Source organism: Panthera onca, chromosome C2 (genome assembly GCF_046562875.1).
Source record: "Panthera onca isolate mPanOnc1 chromosome C2, mPanOnc1 haplotype 2, whole genome shotgun sequence".
Lineage (NCBI taxonomy): Eukaryota > Metazoa > Chordata > Mammalia > Carnivora > Felidae > Panthera > Panthera onca.
In genome coordinates, this window is record NC_138347.1 from 104,717,417 (window position 1) to 104,731,168 (window position 13,752).

At 36.1% G+C, this 13,752-nt stretch overlaps 1 protein-coding gene across 3 annotated transcripts in view; it reads left to right on the top strand.

Moving 5' to 3' along the window:
* The window catches only part of IFT80 (intraflagellar transport 80), a 140,894-nt gene that overhangs the window by 26,948 nt on the left and 100,194 nt on the right, over positions 1-13,752 (top strand). For all 3 annotated transcript variants that reach the window (XM_078432198.2, XM_078432200.2, XM_078432199.2), the window contains 2 exons: positions 674-784; positions 2,270-2,338. In XM_078432198.2, the coding sequence (XP_078288324.2) occupies positions 674-784; positions 2,270-2,338 (180 nt within the window). The remainder of the gene's footprint in view (positions 1-673; positions 785-2,269; positions 2,339-13,752) is intronic.

Here is a 13,752-nt window from a genome sequence, read left to right on the forward strand (position 1 = left end):
TGTTTAACACCATTTAACTGTCCTGGTTCCTGTCCTCTACACCTTTACCAGCTTTTTGGTATCTTGCAAACAACAACAATGACAACAACAACAACAAAGACTGCAAAACCCTGCTGAATTAGAAGGCTTTCTTGACATTTCTCTTGGCCCCCTTTGGCCATATCCCAATGAAGTTTTGTTGTCCCTCTAATCTATCATAATAGCATCATGTACATATTTCTATTACACCACTTGTTTCAAGATTTTCTAATTTTGTTTTCAGGCTTGTTTACCAATAGATTTGTTTGTTCCTTGAAAGTAGGAACAATTGGGGTGCCTGGGTGGTTCAGTCGGTTAAGAGTCGGACTCTTGATTTTGGCTTCAGGTCATGATCTTATAATTCGTGAGTTCGAGTCTCATATAGAGCTCTGTGCTGACAGTGCGGAACCTGCTTGGGGTTCTTTGTCTCCCTCTCTCTCTGCCTCTCTCTCCCTTTCTCTCTCTCTCTCTCTCTCTCTCAAAAATAAATAAATAAACATTAAAAAAAGACAGTAGGAACAAGTATTTGAGTAGGAATATTATTTGTCTTTATGTCTCCGGTGCCTAGCACTATGCTAATCTAGCAGTAGGAACTCAACGGATATTTGCTGATTGAGAAAATCCAAATAGATTTCTCAAGTATAATTTCTTTTAGGTAAATTTCATCTGATTTCTAAGTTAGGAAGAGTGGAAAAAAGTGTAGAAGCTCACTGTGGAGCAGTTCTTGCAGGAAGATGGAATTATGAAGGAACAGCATTAGTTACAGGTAAGTTGTCGCAAAAATGACATTTTAAACGAATTTTTTAAAGGAAAATTTTCTTTGAATCATATTTTCTTTAGTAATAGTGTCTTTCATTGTTTAAGAGCAGATAATTGGCAAAGCATTGAACTAACCTGCTAGATAATGTTATAATTCAGAATGTCATATTAATAATATATGATTTATGGAGAATATTCTGTCAAGACTTTTGAAATGGTCAGTTATGAGATAAATAAAAGTTGTAATTCTTTAAAATTTTAAAATTCAAAATATTCTTATTGAACTGACCTTTACCCCCATTCCATCTCTCTCCCATCTCGTGCTTTACTGCAAGTATTCTCATCTTTGTCTATGGTATTAGTTATCTATTGTTGCCTAACAAATTACCCCAAAAGGTAATGGCTTAAGACAGTAAACATGTATTATCTTACAATTTCTGTGGGACAAGGAAGATTTAATTTGGTTGGGTAGTTCTGTCTCAGACTCATGTTGTTGGATAGGGCTTTAATAATGTGAAGGCTTGATTGGGGCTGCTTCCAAGATGGCTCACTCACATGCTCTTGGCAAGCGGCCTTAGTTCCTCTCTGACTGTTGGCAGCAGGCCTTACTTCCTCGCCACACGGTCTTCTCTGTAGGGCTGCTTGAGTGTTGTAACAACATGACAGCAGGCTTCATAAGTGAGTGATCCAAGAGAGAGCAAGATGGAAGACACAATATATTTTTTGAACCACCCTTGGAAGTCATTCTCTATCATTTCTACCACATTCTATGAGAAGAAAGTCACTAAGTATAGCTCACTGTGAAGAAGAGAGAAATTAAGCTCCACCTATTAAAAGGAGGAATAACAAAGAGTTTGTGAATACATAGTAAAACCACCAACCTATTCCCTGGGCTTTCTTTTAGGACTTTTTTCAGTGAGTTGTTCCTTCTCTTGTCTATTTTTTCAACTTGTCCTTTTCCAGGGGTTTCTTTTTCAGCATATAAATGTATTCAGATATTATCCATCTTGAAAATGAGAATAATGAAATAATCCTGCCTTTAACAAATAATTCTCTCTAGATGCAACTTCCTCTTTTTTCTTTTAGGCAAGCTGTTCAAAAGAGAAGGCTACTACTTCACTCCATTCTGTCCCCACTTCACTGGAATTTGCCTGCAACCCTTCTTTTGCACTGAAGGCACTTTTCTTAGAATTGTAGGGTGGAGATTTCAGTGAAAATGAAAGTATTATTTGAATAATATTTTCATAAGTCTTCTAAGATTAAAGGAAAAAAAATAAAAATTTTGGGCATGGAAGTTGGGCTTACTCTGATAAAATTGTTTCAGAGTAACTTCAATTAAATTTTATAGTTATGAAACACTGTCATTTAATGAGTAAATTGTATCCGAATTTTAAATATGTGTTAATATGATATATTGATTTTTATATGCACATTTAATGTTTAAATTTGTTTTCTATAGATGAAAACATCAATTATTATTCTCTCTTTATAGCTGGAGAAGATGGACAAATAAAAATCTGGTCAAAGACTGGGATGCTAAGATCAACTTTAGCTCAGCAAGGTACATATAATAATCAATTAAGATGTCTTAACAGTTTCTTTTAAAAACAGACTATTATAGTTCTTAAGACAGATTTAGGTTGGGTTCAAACCTGAAATCTCTTATTCCTGTTTACACTTTTTCCTCTTATTTTCCATGTTGCCTGATAGGCCATGATAACTGTATTATTTGAGCCAAGAAATAGAAGAAACACTCAAGGGCTTTTTCTTTTCTTTAAAAAAAATTTTTTTAATGTTTATTTATTTTTGAGAGAGGGAGAGAGATGTGAGATAAAGCACGAGTGGGGGAGGGGCAGAGAGAGAGGGAGACAAAGAATCCAGAAGCAGGCTCCAGGGCTTGAACTCATGGACCGTGAGGTCATGACCTGAGCTGAAGTCGGACGCTTAACCGACTGAGCCACCCTGGTGCCCTAGCTTTTTTAGTCAATCTATATAAATGCAGTTAAAGGCTAATGATTCTTTTAAAAATAATTCTGAGGCCTTATGAGCATATACTACCTGGAATAGGATTGGGTGTCTATTTAAGTAAATAATAGTAATAGAAAACATTGAAAGTATCTCCGTACTTAAAAAGTCCTAATAAGCTCATAATATTATCATCCTTTCTAAATTGTATTCTACATTTGGTGTCTACTCCTGGAAGGGAGCAGATACCTTGATGATTCAAAACTTGGTAAACTACAAGTACTTAGAGCAACATCTTAGTTTTCTATGTTAATTGGAAAGAAGTGCCCATAAAATCAATCCAGTGGTCATTCCCGTTGGGATTTTGTGTGTGTGCGTGTGTGTGTGTGTGTGTGTGCATGTAGCAGATTTATTTTCCTAATTAGATTTTATCTAGTAATAGTAAAGCAGTTTTAATGTTGATCTGAACACATATCAGCTGATCTTTAGAGACAGGTTGTAGATAATTCTTTAGAATTATATGATAAAGTCATATTGTGAGGTATCTCCAGTTAATGACTTCCAAAAATTTCCAGATTTAATTTTTTAAGTCATGTGTACTCTTAGAATAGTGTTAAAATAGTTACATTTCCTTAGCTGCACATTAACCAAATTTTAGCAAAGGGCCACCATAAATAATAGGTAGTAGTTATTTAGGTAATCATAAATACTAGGTAATGGTTATCTCCTGAGGTTAAGTATTTGCTACAGATAATCTCCAAATAGAATATTTATCCATGAATAGAAAATTCAGAGTTCATAGAAACATATATGGGTGAATTTTAGTTAGGAAAAAATGTCAATCCATTCTTACTTTAGCAATAAAATGTACCTCTAGAAAATAAATTTTATTTAGATTTTTTAGTAAGAATGGGGATTTATTTTTGGCTTTATAATTTTTGTTAGGGCTAATTATTTGGCATTCTCACTATATGATGTCTGACTTATAAGCAACTGACAGAATTCTTCTAGAAATTATTGCCCCTTTGGAGCTGGGGCTATGGTTCTTTTCAGCTGTTGCTGCTGCTGAGACACGTCCTTTTTTCCTTTCTTTTCTCTCTTATTAAATTTGTTGTTTACAGAAGCCACAGATATTTAGAGAAATTCCAAAAGTTTCTTTCACTACCCATTATAGCAACTGGAATTCTTGTCTAAGACCCTTCTTCACTAGTAGCCCTGTAAGGTTACTTATTTGTTTTCTTAAATTCTTCCCAATCATCTCCTGCCCTTCTACTGCCCTTGCATTTACCATTTTGGACTTTCTGAAGTCTAAAGTTGAAAGTTAGAATATGTTTTTTAATATAAACAATGTTAATCATGGAGGATAGTTGACATAGTACTATTAGTTCGGTACGATGGTTTACCTGTGTAATGGGTCTGGAAACCAAATTGCCTCTTATTTTACTTTTATGGAGAAATATATTCAGAGTTCCCAAATTTGCAATGGCAACTTGAAGCATAATATGTTTATAAATTAAGGGCGTTTTATAAATCTGAGGTCACAAACAGGTGGTCTATGGGCTGAATCTGGCACACTAGAATGGTACAGGATCGATATTAAAATCAGGACATTTCACACACAAATTTGGTCTTCTGTCTTGAATTCATGAAGATTTACATCTATATTTTCTTCTAAGAGTGTTATAGTTTTCGTGTTTACATTTAGGTCTATGATCCATTTTGAGTTAGTTTTTGTGTATGATATTTATTTTAGATAGGGATGGGTAGTACTCTTTTTTTTTTTTCTTCCTCCAAATAGATGGGTAAATAGATTCTCTTAAAAGCGAAAATACTGCTTAGGTCATATAATATAGTATTTATTATATATTCATATAAATAGTGTATAGTATAGTATTTATTATATATTCATCATATCATGTAATATATTTTCCATTGACATTCCAAATAGCTATAATTTTTTCTTTCTTTCTTTCTTTCTTTCTTTCTTTCTTTCAATATTTTCATTTATTTTTGAGGCAGAGAGAGACAGAGCATGAGCAGGGGAGGGGCAGAGAGACAGGAGATAAAGAATCTGAAGCAGGCTCCAGGCTCTGGGCTGTCAGCACAGAGCCCGACACGGGGCTTGAACCCACGGACTGTGAGATCATGACCTGAGCTGAAGTCGGTCGCTTAACCGACTGAGCCACCCAGGCACCCCAGCTATAATTTTCTTAACATCAAATGGCTGTAAAAGGGCTGATCATTTTTATCTTATTTGAATCTTATTTATTTTCCTCACTCAAGGTTTATATTAATTATGAGATTAATTAGCAAAAATAAATTATATAGATTTTCTTATTTTGGTTAACTTATTGGTATTTCAACTGAATAATCATATCTTTTTTTTTAGATTAAGAATTACAGATTTACTGTAGAACTATGCATCTAATTTTTGAGTTTTTGATCATTGGTGCCACCCACACTTTCCTAATAAGGCATAGACTTTTCCCATTTTATCTCTGGGAAAAATCATTGGAAAAATTAAGTTATAACAACATTGAAGGAAAAATATCAGGTTATTTATAAGGTATATTTGATTTATTAGAGATTACAAGTTTTGAGGGTGATTATAAACCTGAACTATGAACTACTGAGAGCTGGATGCTGAAGGCACGAGTAAGGAGGCCAAAGTAGGTGGGGTCAGGGACTCCAGCCTCCTTTTAGGATAAAAACTGGAAATTTTGGTACGAAAATGAAATAACACAAACCTGAGTTATCATAAAACTTGGAATTCAGCAAACAATGTTGAAAGCATCTTTGTGATTTTTACTACATGTTTATGTTAATTGTATTTATTTTTGATGAATAGAAAAAATTCTGAATTCATTTCTTAATGACTGGAGCCAGATGTACCCATAGAAAAAGTCGTAGTCATCACCTTTTTCTCTAATACAGAAAAAGCATTAATTCTAAAGGTTTTGTTTTTTTTTTTTGAAAAATGTGACTTAGTTTAGAAACAATTCTTACTGGTACCTATGAGGAGTCATTTTTCCTTATTAGAGAAAAATAATGTATGGGCCAATGATAATTATAATTAAACCATATCTTGTGTTACATTGTATATTTTAATTATAGGCTAAAATTGGAATAGAGTAATACTGCAAACCTTTGAGGACATTCCTCCTATATTATATTCAAATGGAAGAATGGAATGACAAAAATGGAATCTATCTATAATGAATTTAGTACAGGAGGTAAACTGGAAATATAAATAACTGTTACACAATGCAGGATGCTGTGAGAGGACAGGAAGACAGAGATGAATGCTTTGGGGAGGAAAGAAAGTATCAGAAAGGCTTCCTGGCAAATATTCCTGGAATATCTTAAAAAAATTTTTTTTTCAATGTTTAGTTTTTTTATTTTGAGAGAGAGAGAGAGTGACTAAGCAGGGGAGGGGCAGACAGAGAGGGAGGGAGAGAATCCCAAGCAGGCTCCACGCTGTCAGTGTGGAGCCCAACGTGGGGCTCAAACTCACAAACTGTGAGATCATGACCTGAGCAGAAACCAAGTGTGGGACGCTTAACCAACTGAGCCATCCAGGTGCCCCTCCGCTTTTTTTTAAGTAGGCTTCACGTTAAGTGTGGAACCCAATGCAGAGCTTGAACTCACAACCCTGAGATCAAGACCTGAGCTATCAAGAGTTGGACACTTAACTGACTGAGTCACACAGGCGCCTCTAGAATATATTTTGATTGGGCTTTGAAGGATGAATAAATTAGGGAAGTAAATGGGCTTGTTGGCAATGGAGTAGGGCTGATTTGCCCCAGTGGCCCTCAGAGATGCTCAATTTCTTGTCTGGATTCCATCTGGAAGCCCCAGAATCCCCTCCTCAAGTTTTCTTGGGAGTCTAAGGCAGGTGGATCTCTAAGTCATGGCCAAGTGGTTGGAGCCATAAGACTGGTCTGGCTGATCACGGTCTCAGCTGGTCAGGGCTCCAACCCATCGTGCCCACATACCACCTGCCACTGCAGGGGCCTCCTTCGGGTCTGTCTCTGAGCTGCCCCCACCCTTCTGGAGGCTTCCTAGAGCCTCTGCTGGCTGGAGACGTGGGGCACTTGCTGTCTAGAGGAGGAGTGTCTGCGATGGGTCCCCAAATCCATGTTCTGTGTTACCACCATGTTCCAATAAAGCTATTGAAACAGAAAAAAAAAAATGGCAATGGAGTGGGGCTGTGGAGGAAGTTAGATGATCAAAGGTATAGAGGCAGAATAGCATAAAGCATGGAAGTCAGGTGAATGTGAACAGACCCCTTGGGCCAGGGGTAGGCTGTATGAGGGATAGTGTTGCTAGAGGGACCAAGACATTGATGGTCTTGGATGCTAAATGAAGCAGTTTTGATCTTATTTTATCAGAATACAAAACCTTAAAAAAAATAAGCAAAAGAATAAGAGATAAAGACTATCTGTTAGGAACATAACCTTAGCAGTAATAGGTAGGATAAATGAGAGGAAATAGAGATTAAATGGGGTGACCAGCAAGAGACACATGAAAAGATGCTTCCCATCACTGTCCATTAGGGAAATGCAATTCAAAGCCGCAATGGGATATCACCTTACATCTGTCAGAATGGCTAAAATAAAAAAGAAACAACAAGTGTTGGTGAGGATGTAAGGAACAAGAAATCCTCATGCACTATTGGTGGGAATGTAAGTATAGCCACTGTGGGAAGCAGTATGGAGGTTCCTCTTAAAAATAGAAATAGGGACACCTGGCTGGCTCCGTCGGTTGAGCATCTGACTGTTGATTTTTGTTCAGGTCATGATCCCAGGGTCGTGGGTTTGAGCCCTGCATCAGGCTCTGTGCTGAGCATGGAGTCTGCTTGAGATTCTCTCTCTCTCTCTCTCTCTCTCTCTCTCTCTCTCTGTCTTCCCTCCCCCCACCCCAACTCCTTTTCTTGCTCTCTCTCTCTAAAATAAAAAATAATAATAAGGGCACCTGGGTGGCTCAGTTGCTTGGGTGTTCGACTTCAGCTGAGGTCATGATCTCGCCGTTTGTGGGTTCGAGCCCCGCGTCAGGCTCTGTGCTGACAGCTCGGAGCCTGGAGCCTGCTTTGGATTCTGTGTCTCCCTCTCTCTCTGCCCCTCCCCCACTCAAACTCTCTCTCTCTCTCAAAAATAAATAAAACATTAAAAAAATTAAAAATAATTAAAAAATAGAAATACCATATGATACAGTAGTTCAACTACTGGGTATTTACCCAAGGAAAACAAAAACACTAATTCAGAAAGATATGTGCTTCCCTGTGCAGCATCATTTACAATAGCCAAGATACAGAAGCAACCTAAGCGTCCATTGATAGATGAATGGATAAGGGAAATGTGGTATATATGTACAATGGAATATTACACAGCCATAAAAAAGGTGAAGTCTTGTCATTTGAGACAACATGGGTGGACCTAAAGGGTATTATGCTAAGTTGGTTGCTAGAGGGAAGGGGGTGAGGGGATGGGATAAATGGGGGAAGGGGAGTGGGAGATAATAGGCTTCCCGTTATGGAGTGAATAAGTCACAGGAATAAAAGGCACAATATAGGGAATATAGTCAACGATATTGTAATAGTGTTGTTTGATGACAAATGGCAGCTATGCTTGTGGTGAACATAGCATAACATATAGAGAAATTGAATCACTGTGTTGTACACCTGAAACTAATGTAACACTGTGTCAACTACATTCAGAAAAATTAAAAATAATAATAACCAAAAAATAAAATAAATTGGGGTGACCAGTACGGAGGTTATTGGAATGTTCTATGCTAGTGTGCAATAAGGCTTGAACAGAGGCAGCGATGATAGTAGTTGAAAAAAGTAAATAGTTCTTAGTGGCTGAGAGGAATGGATATCTTGTAAAAGGGAAAAAATACAGACAGAAGAATAAATGAGGGGTTAGTGTGGAAGGATAATAGTTTTGAATATGTAGAGTTTGAAGTCTTCAGGGCAAGTGGAAATAATGTGTTAGAGCTCAGAGGTAAAGGCTGAAATATTAAAGTGAGAGTCAGTTTCGGAAAGGTAAAAGATGAAGCTATAGGGGAAGTTGCCATCCCCAAGGGAGAGGTGGCTGAGGCTAGAAACTAAAGATGCAAATGCATTCATTTAAGCTTTTTCTCTGTACCGACCCAGTGACATATATAACCCAAAAGTTGCTTTTGTGTGGAATAAATCCCACTTGATTTATTGTTAGTATATGTCCCTACAAGTAGAATGAAAGAGGAATAATTCTTGGTGTTCTAATTCTTAATGATTTGGCAACCCCAAAACATTGAGTTCTTACTATCATGAACAACACAATAAACAGCTGGTTGTTTATTGTGTTACAAAGTAATTTCTAGTAGTAGTAGCTAACAGATAGTGCTTATATAGTATCAGACTCTGCTCTGAGTACTTTACTTATACCCAATGTAGACCTATATTACATTGAAGGCAAAGATAGCTAATTCTTCAGTGTAGTAGTGAAGAGTTTGTTTCAAAGCATTCTTAAAAACATACAAAAACAACATTTTAGGGGCTACTTTTTAGTATGAGTGTGAAAAACATGGTATATTTGACCATGCACTTCCTTAAAACAATCGAAATACATTTTTGTCTCCTCTTCTGTGGTTTAAAATGCCTTCAACAGGTTGAAAGAATTTAGATAATTTGTTTTACAGAGAGATAAGGGTCTGACATTTAACACAACCCCAGGTGCATGTGGTTTCTTAAAAAATGTCAAAAGGGTCATGTGATCTTAGTGTACAAAGTCAGAAAAACAAGATCTTTTTGAGTGTCTTAACTGAAATGGAGCATAAATGAAAATTCCCAATATAAAAAGCAAGACATTATTTAATTCTTCTGAAACTACTTTTGTTTTTTTGTCCATTTTTTTGTTAATGTTTGAATTAATAACATCTTATTACATATTTTGCTAAACTTTTTATAGTAAACTTATTCAACCTGAAGGCTATATTTGTTATTTTCATACTGACTTTGCGAAGTGAAGTGTGGCTCTGGGAGTAAGTCAATGCTTTAATAAGGATATTTTTAAAAAAACATTTTAAATATTACAGATTTGTTTGAAGTGCAAGTGGGATAGATGTCATCATAATAGAAACCATAATTTTCTTTATGAAGCTAATTTATCTACTTTCAGTAATAATCTTTATCCGAACTACCCAAAATGGAAATTGTATTGTATGTCTCCTTTTGGGAAAGAAAACTTTCATGAATATACTAGTTTTACACTTAACATTTTATTATAAATATAAGAGCTGAATAAAATGAAGACTTCTCTTAGTTCTTGATGTTATACCCATTTTGAATATTGGTGGTTAAGTAGATTTAACTAATGAGACTTGGCTATTAATCTTACCTATCATAACCCTATATTTGTGTTCTGATTGAACAAATGTGATTAAAAGCCTCATGTATTACAAAGGAATTGCTTAACTTTTCCTCTATAAGCTTATTTTGTTTTATACAATACATTATTATATCTGTTTTTTAAACAGTATTATTGTTTAAAAATATTTTTTAAACAGGAAGTGAATAATCACTAAGTTCCAACACGGAAGATAAGAATTCTGAAGATTTGTAAGATTTATAAGCAAGGAAATGGTGACACAGCTGACTTAATGAGGCAACAGATTCAATGTTAAAGAGGACAAAAGCGTCCATAGCTCCTCATCCTATACCCCAACTGTGCCTTTTACCACAACTAAAGGGCTAGAGTCACATCCTGTATAACTCAATGGGAGTTGTATTTACTGAATTATTTCCTTGAGGATAGATGTTTGTCATAGTTTAGTAAACACCCCAGGAAAGTGTAATTTTACTGAATATATTCATGATGATCTTTAATTAAAACATATTAAGTTACTTATTTTGAACAATAATTACAACTATAATACTGGGAATAAAGAAGGTACCTATATTTCTCATTGTATCAAATAATCTTTCCGCCCCTATTCCCTTCCAGTAATCATCAAGAACCACATTTGAAATATCTCAAATTTTGATTTACATTTTCTGAGAAATTTATTAGAAAGGAATTCTGTTCATTTGGAGATTTACTTGTGAAGCCCAGCCAGGTCAGCTCCTGGCTACTTCCAGAGAATATTACAAGAGAACATACTTACCAAGTACCGAAGAAGTGCCTTCTGAGGTTGGCCATCTGTAGGTTCCTCTGATAGAGAACAATCCTGGATGTCATAGATTGAATAGCATATTAAGACCCAATATAAAACTCAATAAATAGAAGGCATACTTTATGGTGGTTTTTTTTTTTTTTTTGGATTAGGTCTAAACTAGATTTTCTAAATCCCTTAAACCACTGAGACTTACAGCTGAATTATATTCTGATTAGGAAGAAAATGGCATAAAGGAAGTAGGGTGCCACTTGAACACAAACATTTATCTTACTGAAATTTACTCCCTGTTAATTACTGATTACTCCCTGTTGATTAGCATCAGTTGGGTTTGCATTTAAATAAACAATTAAATCTTATTGATTGCCCATAATTCCTCAGATTCAGATTTCATTTTAGTGAAAATGTAAATTACAGAAAGATTCATTTATTCATTCACAGAAAGCCAACTGCTACAATAGTCTGACTTAGGAGTTCCAGACAATATTTTAAAAGCTTGGCTTTAGAAATATAGTAGGATTAATATTTCATAGATTAATTGTTCACCTTCATTCACTTTCCTAATGGATAGGTAACTGGGTCAGAATTTTGTTTTTTATTTTTTAAAATTTACATACAAATTAGCGTATACTGCAACAATGATTTCAGGAGTAGATTGCTTAATGCCCCTTACCCATTTAGCCCATCCCCCCTCCCACAACCCCTCCAGCAACCCTCAGTTTGTTCTACATATTTATGAGTCTTTTCTGCTTTGTTCCCCTCCCTGTTTTTATATTATTTTTGTTTCCCTTCCCTTATGTTCATCTCTTTTGTCTCTTAAAGTCCTCATATGAATGAAGTCATATGATTTTTGTCTTTCTCTGACTAATTTCACTTAGTATAACACCCTCCAGTTCCATCCACGTAGTTGCAAATGGCAAGATTTCATTCTTTTTGATTGCTGAGTAACACTCCATTGTGTATATATACCACATTTTCCTTATCCATTCATCCATCGATGGACATTTGGGCTCTTTCCATACTTTGGCTATTGTTGATAGTGCTGCTACAAACATGGGGGTGCATGTGTCCCTTTGAAACAGCACACCTGTATCCCGTGGATAAATGCCTAGTAGTGCAATTGCTGGGTCATAGGGTAGGTGTATTTTTAATTTTTTGAGGAACCTCCATACTGTTTTCTAGAGTGGCTGCACTAGCTTGCATTGCTACCAACAATGCAAAAGAGATCCTCTTTCTCCACATCCTTGCCAACATCTGTTGTTGCCTAAGTTGTTAATGTTAGCCGTTCTGACAGGTGTAAGGTGGTATCTCATTGTGGTTTTGATTTGTATTTCCCTGATGACAAGTGATGTTGAGCATTTTTTCATGTGTCGGTTGGAAATCTGGATGTCTCCTTTGGAGAAGTGTCTATTCATGTCTTTTGCCCATTTCTTCACTGGATTATTTGTTTTTTGGGTGTTGAGTTTGGTAAATTCTTTATAGATTTTGGATACTAACCCTTTATCTGTTATGTCATTTGCAAATATCTTCTCCCATTCTGTCAGTTGCCTTTTAGTTTTGCTGATTGTTTCCTTTGCTGTGCAGAAGCTTTTTATTTTGATGAGGTCCCAGTAGTTCATTTTTGCTTTTGTTTCTCTTCTCTCTGGAGGCGTGTGGAGTAAGAAGTTGCTGCGGCCAAGATCAAAGAGGTTTTTGCCTGCTTTCTCCTCGAGGATTTTGTTGGCTTCCTGTCTTACATTGAGGTCGTTCATCCATTTTGAGTTTATTTTTGTGTATGGTGTAAGAAAGTGGTCCAGGTTCATTCTTCTGCATGCCACTGTCCAGTTTTCCCAGCACCATTTGCTGAAGAGACTGTCTTTATTCCATTGGATATTCTTTCCTGCTTGGTCAAAGATTAGTTGGCCATACGTTTGTGGGTCCATTTCTGGGTTCTCTATTCTGTTCCATTGATCTGAGTGTCTGTTCTTGTGCCAGTACCCTACTGTCTTGATGATTACAGCTTGTATGCCTCCTGCTTTGGTTTTCTTTTTCAAGATTGCTTTGGCTATTGGGGGTCTTTTCTGGTTCCATACAAATTTTAGGATTATTTGTTCTAGTTATGTGAAGAATGCTGGTGTTATTTTGATAGGGATTGCATGGAATACGTAGATTGCTTTGGGTAGTATCGACATTTTAACAGTATTTGTTCTTCCTCTCCAGGAGCATGGACTCTTTTTCCATTTTTTTGTGTCTTCTTCAATTTCTTCCATAAAGTTTCTATAGTTTTCAGTGTATAGATTTTTCACCTCTTTGGTTAGATTTATTCCTAGGTATTTTATGGTTTTTTGTGCAACTGTAAATGGGATCAATTCCTTGATTTCTCCTTCTGTTGTTTCATTGTTGGTGTATAGGAATGCAACTGATTTCTGTGAATTGATTTTATATCCTGCAACTTTGCTGAATTCATGAATCAATTCTAGCAGTTTTTTGGTAGAATCTTTTGGGTTTTCCATACAGAGTATCATGTCATCTGCGAAGAGTAAAAGTTTGACCTCCTCCTGGCCGATTTGGATGCCTTTTATTTCTTTGTGTTGTCTGATTGCAGAGGCTAAGACTTCCAATACTATGTTGAATAACAGTGGCGAGAGTGGACCTGACCTTAGGGGGAAAGCTGTCAGTTTTTCCCCATTGAGGGTGATATTAGTGTTGGGTTGTTCATATATGAGGTTTATTATCTCAAGGTATGATCCTTCTATCCCTACTTTCTTGAGGGCTTTTTTTAAGAAAGGATGCTGTATTTTGTCAAATGTTTCCTCTGCATCTGTTGAGAGGATCATATGGTTCTTGTCCTTTCTTTTACTGATGTGATGAATC